Source organism: Pseudophryne corroboree, chromosome 2 (assembly GCF_028390025.1).
Source record: "Pseudophryne corroboree isolate aPseCor3 chromosome 2, aPseCor3.hap2, whole genome shotgun sequence".
Taxonomy (NCBI): Eukaryota; Metazoa; Chordata; class Amphibia; order Anura; family Myobatrachidae; genus Pseudophryne; species Pseudophryne corroboree.
In genome coordinates this window covers 133,085,205-133,097,939 of record NC_086445.1, presented here as the reverse complement: position 1 = coordinate 133,097,939, position 12,735 = coordinate 133,085,205, and the positions used below count along the sequence as shown (strand labels likewise).

At 45.6% G+C, this 12,735-nt stretch overlaps 1 protein-coding gene across 2 annotated transcripts in view; it reads right to left on the bottom strand.

Moving 5' to 3' along the window:
- Positions 1-12,735, bottom strand: part of PAN3 (poly(A) specific ribonuclease subunit PAN3) — a 174,701-nt gene that overhangs the window by 13,074 nt on the left and 148,892 nt on the right. For both annotated transcript variants that reach the window (XM_063951726.1, XM_063951727.1), the window contains 3 exons: positions 8,933-9,098; positions 8,222-8,309; positions 1,511-1,650 (listed from right to left, as the gene is read on the bottom strand). In XM_063951726.1, coding sequence (XP_063807796.1) covers positions 1,511-1,650; positions 8,222-8,309; positions 8,933-9,098 — 394 coding nt within the window. The remainder of the gene's footprint in view (positions 1-1,510; positions 1,651-8,221; positions 8,310-8,932; positions 9,099-12,735) is intronic.

Here is a 12,735-nt window from a genome sequence, read left to right as displayed (position 1 = left end):
GGTTACTCGACTCTTCCTTGCTTCCATTTTTGTGCAGTGGGATTACATTCGCTCTTTTCCAATCCTCTGTAATTACTCCAGTAGCTAGCGACTGATTGGATAATTTTGTTAATGGTGTTACCAGAACCCCTTTAAGCTCTTTTAGCATCCTTGAATGTATACCATCTGGCCCCACTGATTTCTCCACTTTCAGTTTTGAGAGTTCTGTTAGGACCTTCTCTTCTGTAAATATACTTTTATCTATCTCATTTTATGAATGTCCTTTGTAACTTAACTGTGGCCCCTTTCCTTCTCCTCATGGATAATCTGCTATTGCCTTGTTTGAAACGATTGAACTTAAGGGCCATACACACTAGGCGACCTGCAGCCGAGGTGCCCGACGGCCGATGCATCAGCAGGTGCGGGTGACAAGGGGAGTGAAAGTTTCCCCAACATTAAGGTCGTCCATACTGACCAGCATGTTCAAACGACGGGAGAACAATGATGAACAAGCACAGGGATGCGCATTCTTCATCGTTGAAGCATCCACACTGAAAGATATGAACGTTTTATTGTTCATTTATGAATATCGTTCATATCTTTCAGAGAATATCAACCAGTGTGAAGGGCCCATTACTCTGTATTTGTCCTTTAGTTTATCTCCTTTCACTTATACACCTAAAATAAAGTTTTGCCCCCTTTACCTACTGACTGGGCTATTTTCTCTTCAGCTTGTAACTTCTGCACGTCTTATTACCATCTTAGCCTCCTTTCTTCTAGCAAGATACACCGCTTTGTCCTCATTATTTTGAGTCTGCTTATATTTCCTAAAAAGGCCATCTTTTCTGCTTTCACACTAGTTGCTACTTCTTTTCGTAAACCACACTGGCTTAACTTTTCTTAATCCTTTTGATACGAATAGGTCTGTTGCCTTTAGTACTACACTTTTTATTTTTTCCCACCTCTCCTGCACTCCTTCCAAGTTTCACTAATCTGCGAATAACTCATGAACACATTTCCCCATCTCTAGAGTACTTGCTCCTGAGTAGACAGCTGTACAGCTACGGTGAGGTCAAAATGGCTGCCCAGGAGAGAGCGAAGTGTGCTGGGTAAAATGCAACCTCTTAGAGCATAAGGCAAAATGCAGTAAAGCAACCACATATGCACGGCACCTAGAGATCGGTCCACTTTAAAGGTAATGGAAAGAAAAATGTATAACCTTTCATTTCGTTATGCAGTTTACTGGTTTAGATAGAAACTCTTCAGTATCAAAAAGTGTAGGCGGCAATTTGAAATACAGAACTTGCATGAAACATTCTACTTCCCTTTTAAAGTTTCCAAGCAGAACAAGAAAGGCATTTACACTTCTGAAATATTTCATGTCACCAAAGATCAGATGTAGTTTCGTTAATGTCAAAAATAGGTCTATGTATTACAGACAACAAATGAACTTGATGTCCTTGCATTAAAGTATGTTCAAAATGAAGGTCAACTACTGCTGGCAACATTTAGTCTAGCAGACAAGTCTTACAAGATGAGATTTTTTAAGTCCGAGGAATAGTTGATGTTCACAAGTTCCATTGCTTTCTGCAGATTCTCCCGTTGAATTCCCGCCAGAGAGTTGCAGGATAGTGCCAGTACAACTTTCCCTAATGAGATCAGGTCTGCTTGCTGGAGGGAACAGAAAAGTATTAGACCAGGATTATTACATGTACTAATATATTCAGATTAAAGGGTATGAATTTATTTCTCTATCACTTGCTTAAACCAGAACATACTGTAAAAATAAAGCAATTCAAGTGTTTTATTTGCCATTACTGTATACTCAAAGATTTCCTTATGTGAATTAATGCATTTGAACTCTTTCCCCGACACCACTACGCAGCTGTTATATCAAATCTGAAACCTGTATTGGCAGGAATATGGATTAACAGATGCATTGTAGATAATTGGCTAAAGGATATATTGTGTTACTTACACAGACATATAGAGTGGAGGGGTAGGCAGAGTGCAATCTTGTTGAAAACAGCCATTGCAAATAATTAGCAATGCTGCTAGGATTTCCAGAGACACTCAAAGTTTGCTCCATTCATAAGGAGCTGCCCTAATTACACCCTTCCCCCGACCCCCCAAAAAAAAGAAGAAAAAGAAAAAAATAAGAATTTACTTACCGATAATTCTATTTCTCATAGTCCGTAGTGGATGCTGGGGACTCCGTAAGGACCATGGGGAATAGCGGCTCCGCAGGAGACTGGGCACATCTAAAGAAAGCTTTAGGACTATCTGGTGTGCACTGGCTCCTCCCCCTATGACCCTCCTCCAAGCCTCAGTTAGGATACTGTGCCCGGACGAGCGTACACAATAAGGAAGGATTTTGAATCCCGGGTAAGACTCATACCAGCCACACCAATCACACCGTATAACCTGTGATCTGAACCCAGTTAACAGCATGATAACAGAGGAGCCTCTGAAAGATGGCTCACAACAATAATAACCCGATTTTTGTAACAATAACTATGTACAAGTATTGCAGACAATCCGCACTTGGGATGGGCGCCCAGCATCCACTACGGACTATGAGAAATAGAATTATCGGTAAGTAAATTCTTATTTTCTCTAACGTCCTAAGTGGATGCTGGGGACTCCGTAAGGACCATGGGGATTATACCAAAGCTCCCAAACGGGCGGGAGAGTGCGGATGACTCTGCAGCACCAAATGAGAGAACTCCAGGTCCTCCTCAGCCAGGATATCAATTTTGTAGAATTTTACAAACGTATTTGCTCCTGACCAAGTAGCTGCTCGGCAAAGTTGTAAAGCCGAGACCCCTCGGGCAGCCGCCCAAGATGAGCCCACCTTCCTTGTGGAGTGGGCATTTACAGATTTTTGGCTGTGGCAGGCCTGCCACAGAATGTACAAGCTGAATTGTACTACAAATCCAACGAGCAATAGTCTGCTTAGAAGCAGGAGCACCCAGCTTGTTGGGTACACACAGGATAAACAGCGAGTCAGATTTCCTGACTCCAGCCGTCCTGGAAACATATATTTTCAGGGCACTGACAACGTCTAGCAACTTGAAGGCCTCAAAGTCCCTAGTAGCCGCAGGCACCACCAATAGGTTGGTTCAGGTGAGACGCTGAAACCACCTTGGGGAGAAACTGAGGACGAGTCCTCAATTCCGCCCTGTCCGAATGGAAAATCAGATAAGGGCTTTTTCAGGATAAAGCCGCCAATTCTGACACGCGCCTGGCCCAGGCCAGGGCCAACAGCATGACCACTTTCCATGTGAGATATTTTAACTCCACAGATTTAAGTGGTTCAAACCAATGTGACTTTTGGAACCCAAAACTACATTGAGATCCCAAAGTGCCACTGGAGGCACAAAAGGAGGCTGTATATGCAGTACCCCTTTTACAACGTCTGAACTTCAGGGACTGAAGCTAGTTCTTTTATCAAGAAAATTGACAGGGCCGAAATTTGAACCTTAATGGACCCCAATTTCAGGCCCATAGACACTCCTGTTTGCAGGAAATGTAGGAATCGACCCAGTTGAATTTCCTCCGTCGGGCCTTACTGGCCTCGCACCACGCAACATATTTACGCCAATTGCGGTGATAATGTTTTTGCGGTTACATCCTTCCTGGCTTTGATCAGGATAGGGATGACTTCATCCGGAATGCCTTTTTTCCTTCAGAATCCGGCGTTCAACCGCCATGCCGTCAAACGCAGCCGCGGTAAGTCTTGGAACAGACAGGGTCCTTGCTGGAGCAGGTCCCTTCTTAGAGGTAGAGGCCACGGATCCTCCGTGAGCATCTCTTGAAGTTCCGGTTACCAAGTCCTTCTTGGCCAATCCGGAACCACGAATATAGTGCTTACTCCTCTCCATCTTATCAATCTCAGTACCTTGGGTATGAGAGGCAGAGGAGGGAACACATACCCTGACTGGTACACCCACGGTGTTACCAGAGCGTCTACAGCTTATTGCCTGAGGGTCCCTGGACCTGGCGCAATACCTGTCGAGTTTTTAATCATGTGGAAGACTTCTGGGTGAAGTCCCCACTCTCCCGGGTGGAGGTCGTGCTGAGCAAGTCTGCTTCCCAGTTGTCCACTCCCGGAATGAATACTGCTGACAGTGCTATCACATGATTTTCCGCCCAGCGAAGAATCCTTGCAGCTTCTGCCATTGCCCTCCTGCTTCTTGTGCCACCCTGTCTGTTTACGTGGGTGACTGCCGTGATGTTGTCCGACTGGATCAACACCGGCTGACCTTGAAGCAGAGGTCTTGCTAAGCTTAGAGCATTGTAAATGTCCCTTAGCTTCAGGATATTTATGTGAAGTGATGTCTCCAGGCTTGACCATAAGCCCTGGATATTCCTTCCCTGTGTGACTGCTCCCCAGCCTCGCAGGCTGGCATCCGTGGTCACCAGGACCCAGTCCTGAATGCCTAATCTGCGGCCCTCTAGAAGATGAGCACTCTGCAACCACCACAGGAGGGACACCCTTGTCCTTGGTAGGAAGCCACCATTTTACCCAGAACCCTTGTGCATTGATGCACTGAGACTTGGCTCGGTTTTAGGAGGTTCCTGACTAGCTCGGATAACTCCCTGGCTTTCTCCTCCGGGAGAAACACCTTTTTCTGGACTGTGTCCAGGATCATCCCTAGGAACAGAAGACACGTCGTCGGAACCAGGTGCGATTTTGGAATATTGAGAATCCAATCGTGCTGCCGCAACACTACCTGAGATAGTGCTACACCGACCTCCAACTGTTCCCTGGATCTTACCCTTATCAGGGAATTGTCCAAGGAAGGGATAACTAAAATTCACTTCCTTCGAAGGAATATCATCATTTCGGCCATTACCTTGGTAAAGACCCGGGGTGCCGTGTACCATCCATACGGCAGCGTCTGAACTGATAGTGACAGTTCTGTACCATAAACCTGAGGTACCCTTGGTGAGAAGGGTAAATTTTGACATGAAGGTTAGCATCCTTGATGTCCCGAGACATCATGTAGTCCCCTTCTTCCAGGTTCGCAATCACTGCTCTGAGTGACTCAATCTTGAAATTGAACCTCTGTACGTAAGTGTTCAAAGATTTTAGATTTAGAATCGGTCTCACCGAGCCGTCCGGCTTCGGTACCACAACAGTGTGGAATAATACCCCGTTCCCTGTTGCAGGAGGGGTATCTTGATTATCACCTGCTGGGAATACAGCTTGTGAATGGCTTCCAAAACTGTCTCCCTGTCAGAAGGAGACATCGGTAAAGCCGACTTTAGGAAACGGCGAGGGGGAGACGTCTCGAATTCTAATTTGTACCCCTGAGATATCACCTGAAGGATCCAGGGGTCTACTTGCGAGTGAGCCCACTGCGCGCTGAAATTCATTGAGACGGGCCCCCCACCGTGCCTGATTCTGCTTGTAAAGCCCCAGCGTATACTGAGGGCTTGGCAGAGGCGGGAGAGGGTTTCTGTTCCTGGGAACTGGCTGATTTCTGCAGCCTTTTTCCTCTCCCTCTGTCACGGGGCAGAAATGAGGAACCTTTTGCCCGCTTGTCCACGAAAAGACTGCGCCTGATAATACGGCGTCTTCTCATGTTGAGAGGCGACCTGGGGTACAAACGTGGAATTCCCAGCTGTTGCCGTGGCCACCAGGTCTGAAAGACCGACCCCAAATAACTCCTCCCTTAATAAAGCAATACTTCCAAATGCCGTTTGGAATACGCATCACCTGACCACTGACGTGTCCATAACCCTCTACTGGTAGAAATGGACAACGCGCTTAGACTTGATGCCAGTCGGCAAATATTCCGCTGTGCATCACGCATATATAAAAATGCATCTTTTAAATGCTCTATAGGCAAAAATATACTGTCCCTATCTAGGGTATCAATATTTTCAGTCAGGGAATCCGACCACGCCAACCCAGCACTGCACATCCAGGCTGAGGCGATTGCTGGTCGCAGTATAACACCAGTATGTGTGTAAATACCTTTTAGGATACCCTCCTGCTTTCTATCAGCAGGATCCTTAAGGGCGGCCATCTCAGGCGAAGGTAGAGCCCTTACAAGCGTGTGAGCGCTTTATCCCCCCTAGGGGGTGTTTCCCAACGCACCCTAACCTCTGGCGGGAAAGGATATAATGCCAATAACATTTTAGAAATTATCCGTTGTTATCGGGGGAAACCCACGCATCATCACACACCTCATTTAATTTCTCAGATTCAGGAAAACTACAGGTAGTTTTTCCTCACCGAACATAATACCCCTTTTTGGTGGTACTCGTATTATCAGAAATGTGTAAAACATTTTTCATTGCCTCAATCATGTAACGTGTGGCCCTACTGGAAGTCACATTCGTCTCTTCACCGTCGACACTGGAGTCAGTATCTGTGTCGGCGTCTATATCTGCCATCTGAGGTAACGGGCGCTTTAGAGCCCCTGACGGCCTATGAGACGTCTGGACAGGCACAAGCTGAGTAGCCGGCTGTCTCATGTCAACCACTGTCTTTTATACAGAGCTGACACTGTCACGTAATTCCTTCCAACAGTTCATCCACTCAGGTGTCGACCCCCTAGGGGGTGACATCACTATTACAGGCAATCTGCTCCGTCTCCACATCATTTTTATCCTCATACATGTCGACACAAAAGTACCGACATACAGCACACACACAGTGAATGCTCTGATAGAGGACAGGACCCCACTAGCCCTTTGGGGAGACAGAGGGAGAGTTTGCCAGCACACACCAGAGCGCTATATATATATACAGGGATAACCTTATATAAGTGTTTTTCCCCTTATAGCTGCTGTATAGTTAATACTGCGCCTAATTAGTGCCCCCCCCTCTTTTTTTAACCCTTTCTGTAGTGTAGTGACTGCAGGGGAGAGACAGGGAGCTTCCCTCCAACGGAGCTGTGAGGGAAAATGGCGCCTGTGTGCTGAGGAGATAGGCTCCGCCCCTTTTTCGCGGACTTTTCTCCTGCTTTTTTATGGATTCTGGCAGGGGTTAAATGCATCCATATAGCCCAGGAGCTATATGTGATGCATTTTTTTTGCCATCCAAGGTGTTTTTATTGCGTCTCAGGGCGCCCCCCCCCCAGCGCCCTGCACCCTCAGTGACCGAAGTGTGAAGTGTGCTGAGAGCAATGGCGCACAGCTGCAGTGCTGTGCGCTACCTTGTTGAAGACAGGACGTCTTCTGCCGCCGATTTTCCGGACCTCTTCTGCCTTCTGGCTCTGTAAGGGGGCCGGCGGCGCGGCTCTGGGACCCATCCAAGCTGGGCCTGTGATCGTCCCTCTGGAGCTAATGTCCAGTAGCCTAAGAAGCCCAATCCACTCTGCACGCAGGTGAGTTCGCTTCTTCTCCCCTTAGTCCCTCGATGCAGTGAGCCTGTTGCCAGCAGGTCTCACTGAAAATAAAAAACCTAATCTAAAACTTTCACTAAGAAGCTCAGGAGAGCCCCTAGTGTGCACCCTTCTCGTTCGGGCACAGAGATCTAACTGAGGCTTGGAGGAGGGTCATAGGGGGAGGAGCCAGTGCACACCAGATAGTCCTAAAGCTTTCTTTAGATGTGCCCAGTCTCCTGCGGAGCCGCTATTCCCCATGGTCCTTACGGAGTCCCCAGCATCCACTTAGGACGTTAGAGAAAGAAAAAAAAGTCTGCTGATGCGGGTCCACTATTGGATTAGTCCCACACAATATAAACTAGTGTCGAGAGACAGGGTCAATACCCAATTAGGTTACACACACCTGTTGTAAGCGGATGAGATGACTCCTAATATGATGGGACACTATCTGCTAGCGCAGGGATGGGGAACCTTCGGCCCTCCAGCTGTTGTTGAACTACACATCCCAGCATGCCCTGCAACAGTTTTTGCATGGCCAAATAGCAAAATTGTTGCAAGGCATGCTGGTATGTGTAGTTCAACAACAGCTGGAGGGCCGAAGGTTCCCCATCCCTGTGCTAGCGAGACTGGATGATGACCCCTCACACAGGATGAGAGCAGTCATCTCCAATATGCATTTAGCATCATGCCTAATATGCTTATCCAATCAATTTTGATCGTATTATTATCGGGCATCTCAGCTATTCCAGGCCGCCATAAGAATACACAATACCAGGTACAAATACTGCAGCGTTTGTGGGTAGTACGAGAAGAAGATTAGGCTGTGTATGTGTCATATACAGTATATGTTAATGTTACGTCCAGTCTTCATTTAGCTATTGCTTATTCCTAGGTCTTACCTGGTACTGGGGCATTAAAGCCATAGGGTTACTCTGACTGCCATCATACGTTAAAACATCAAATATTCCAACACAGTTGACATGTAGCCTATTAAAAAAAAAATACAAAACTATAGTAAAATATTTGACTGACAATAAGAGAAAGAATAGGTAAAATCAATAAGTTGCATCTCAAAAAGGCTGCATGGAACATCTTAAATAGCGCAGAGTGTTCTTTTCTTATATTGTCTAGCTGGTAATCCCCCTTTCTTAAAGGGGAACCACTGATTTTGTGCTTACACTAGCACAATTAACATTCAGCAGCTGATTAATATTTGCATTCCTATTAACTATTAAGGTTTGTTTTAGAATAAATATAACATTTAAAATTTAGTACTAGCGCCGCGAGACTTTCTTGTATAAAGTATTTGCATGGAACATGGGACATACAGGAGCTACAGTGGTTGCTAAAAAAAGAAAAGAAAAAAAAGGGGTGGGGGGGGGGGGGGCTGTATCCTGAAGTACAATGCAAGAGTCCATACAAGGCTGGAACACTAAAAACACGTATGAACAGCTCACTTAAAACATTTCTGAACTAGGTATTTCGGAGAAAGAGAAGTGTCGATATTTAGCGAGAAGTGAAAGACCAACAAAATATAGATTACATCCTTCAGATTCGACAAGGTTTGCCGGAAAATGTACTAAACCTGAGCTGGTAGCTAATAATGATACCTTGTTTTGCCAGTAATGAGAATCTTAGTTGGATCCATTACACGACATGCAAGGCCAGCTGTGTGAATGGTTCGTAATGCTGAGCTCAACTGGACAATGTAAGCCCAAATGAGGGACTCTGGTAGCAATCCGGCATGTTGACGTGGCAATGGACCGTCGTGTTGGCCTGCAGCAAGTAAACAATGTTTAAATGGTGTTACAAAGTACAATGGTTTTGGTCTACGACTAAACAAAAATATTAAATACAAATAATTGGCTAATATTTGTATTATGCAGAATATGCTAGGTAAATCGCTGCATTTTATTGCCTAAAGGTCAGCGTTACCAGTAAATGCTTTATAGATATTAGCATTACTAGGTGTCACTAACAAATGACTACACTCATAACTCAACCATGTAGTATTAATTCAGGACAACAGAATGCGAAGGTAGAGGCTACTGCAGTGGTGCACTGTGATCTGTAGCAGCGAGATATATGCCATTGCAGTGGCTTTAAACAGCTGCAGCTTTGAGTGCACACATTTGAGGAGGTGTGTGTACGCATCTGAGGTGTACAAAACAGCACCAACCTTTAATTTTTTTCACTAGGTACATGCAACTGCAGTGGTGTGGGCTGTGATCTGTAGAAGTCCGGTAGATGGCGTGGTGTGATCTGAAGTAGTCAGTCATGGCGTGGTATGATCTAGTAGTAGTCAGTCCTGGCGTGACATGACATGTAGTAGTCAGTCCTAGCGTGATCTGTAGTAGTCAGTCATGGCGTAGTGTGATCTGTAGTAGTCAGTCATGGCGTGGTGTGATCTGTAGTAGTCAGTCCTGGCGTGGTGTGATCTAGTAGTAGTCAGTCATGGCGTGGTGGGATCTAGTAGTAGTCAGTCATGGCGTGGTGGGATCTGTAGTAGTCAGTCCTGGCGTGGTGGGATCTGTAGTAGTCAGTCCTGGTGTGGTGTGATCTGTAGTAGTCGGTCCTGGTGTGGTGTGATCTGTAGTAGTCAGTCCTGGCGTGGTGTGATCTAGTAGTAGTCAGTCCTGGCGTGATCTAGTAGTAGTCAGTCATGGCGTGGTGGAATCTAGTAGTAGTCAGTCATGGCGTGGTGGGATCTAGTAGTAGTCGGTCCTGGTGTGGTGTGATCTGTAGTAGTCAGTCATGGCATGATGTGATCTGTAGTAGTCAGCCCTGGCGTGGTGTGATCTGTAGTAGTCAGTCCTGGTGTGGTGTGATCTGTAGTAGTCGGTCCTGGTGTGGTGTGATCTGTAGTAGTCAGTCATGGTGTGGTGTGATCTGTAGTAGTCGGTCCTGGTGTGGTGTGATCTGTAGTAGTCAGTCCTGGCGTGGTGTGATCTAGTAGTAGTCAGTCCTGGCGTGGTGTGATCTAGTAGTAGTCAGTCATGGCGTGGTGGGATCTAGTAGTAGTCAGTCATGGCGTGGTGGGATCTGAAGTAGTCAGTCATGGCGTGGTGTGATCTGTAGTAGTCAGTCCTGGTGTGGTGTGATCTGTAGTAGTCGGTCCTGGTGTGGTGTGATCTGTAGTAGTCAGTCATGGTGTGGTGTGATCTGTAGTAGTCGGTCCTGGTGTGGTGTGATCTGTAGTAGTCAGTCCTGGCGTGGTGTGATCTAGTAGTAGTCAGTCCTGGCGTGGTGTGATCTAGTAGTAGTCAGTCATGGCGTGGTGGGATCTAGTAGTAGTCAGTCATGGCGTGGTGGGATCTAGTAGTAGTCGGTCCTGGTGTGGTGTGATCTGTAGTAGTCAGTCATGGCATGATGTGATCTGTAGTAGTCAGCCCTGGCGTGGTGTGATCTGTAGTAGTCAGTCATGGTGTGGTGTGATCTGTAGTAGTCAGTCATGGTGTGGTGTGATTTGTAGTGGTCAGTCATGGCGTGGTGTGATCTGTAGTAGTCAGTCAGTAATGGCATGGTGTGATCTGTACTAGTCAGTTATGCCATGGTGTGATCTGTAGTAGTCAGTCATGGCATGGTGTGATCTGTAGTAGTCAGCCATGGCATGGTGTGGTGTGATCTGTAGTAATCAGGTAGATGACATTTTTACTCAATGCAACTGAAAATGTGACAGACTGTAGGTTTTTGGCAATTTATCTTCTACCCAAATCAACTACTAAAATGATTTATTGACTTAACCCTATTATGCTGAAAGTGTAAGTTTACCAGTGAATGTCTAACATTTAGGCGGTCCCTCCGACTCCCAAAATAGGAGTATTGTGGAGTACACGCCACCACTATTACCTAGATCAGTGATGGCTAACCTTGACACTCCAGCTGTTGTTGAACTACATATCCCAGCATGCCCTGCATCAGTTTTAGCATGGCCAAATAGCAAAACTGTAGCAGGGCATGCTAGGATATGTAGTTCAACAACAGCTGGAGTGTCAAGGTTAGCCATCACTGATCTAGATGCTCACTTTCTCAAAACAGCACAAGTCTCACAAGTCCAAAGAGAGAACGTGCTTTGGTGTCACCAAAAACATTTTATAGGGGTCAGTGGGCAAAAATAGGGAAATACATATATAACACAATGCAAATATAGGTAAAAGTTACATACTCTGAAAAACTACCACTTTAAATGTCATATGCAATGTCATTTAAGTTAGCAACATGTTTGCTTTGGTGAACCAGCAAGGCACCTTTTCATCTATTTTTTACTTTATCTTTACTGAAAGGACCTGATTTAGGGCTTTCCCAGCTAGTTATAGATAACCATCATCAGTAATTAATTAATACAGTGAAGCTGGGGAAAGTTGTATCTGAGCCACCTCTAGTTGCGCGGTAACAGAGTTATATGCAGTGTATGATGTGCTGCCAGGCTTTCAGAGTGTGGAAGATCCGCTTCCTCTTTAGATTTCACAGCAAGCATAATTAAACAACACAGACACCATTAATGCTCGGCAAAAGCGTATGTACATCGCCACATGGAAAGAAAAATGCATGACTTACATCTAAGTAAGTCCTAGGGGGTATATTCAATTAAAGTCGGAAATTGCCGTCTTGTCGGAAAGACGGCAGTTTCCAAATGATTGAGGTCTCAAAAGGAATTCAGACCTATTCAATCCGGGCCATTTTTTCCGAAAAATCCGACTTGTCGGAATACAGGTGGATTGGCGGCTTAAGCTGCAGATCCACCTGCATTGTTGGAAGCGCAGCCAAACCCGACAGGTTTTAGCCCTGTTTCCGACAATGTCAATCCGACTTTAAAAAATGTCGGATTGTCACTGTGGGGAAAAGGCCAAACCTGTCGGGTTTGGCCCGGCATTGAATAGAGTGCTGTCGTGTCCTTTCCGTAGGAAAGGATCCAACAGCAATTGAATATACCCCATAGTAGAGTAAATAAAAAAAAAAAAAAATGAAGTTACCTCAATGACAATATCGCTGTAAAGCATATAATAGTGGACAAATTTGTGCAGATGTAATAATGATATATTACAGGTGGAAAATAAGATTTTACTTACCGGTAAATCTATTTCTCGTAGTACGTAGTAGATGCTGGGGACTCCGTAAGGACCATGGGGAATAGACGGGCTCCGCAGGAGACATGGGCACTTTAAGAAAGAATTTAGATTCTGGTGTGCTCTGGCTCCTCCCTCTATGTCCCTCCTCCAGACCTCGGTTAGAGAAACTGTGCCCGGAAGAGCTGACAGTACAAGGAAAGGATTTTGGAAATCCAGGGCAAGACTCATACCAGCCACACCAATCACACCGTATAACTTGTGATAAACTTACCCAGTCAACAGTATGAACAACAACAGAGCATCAGTTCAACTCTGATGCAACAATAACATAGCCCTTATTGCAG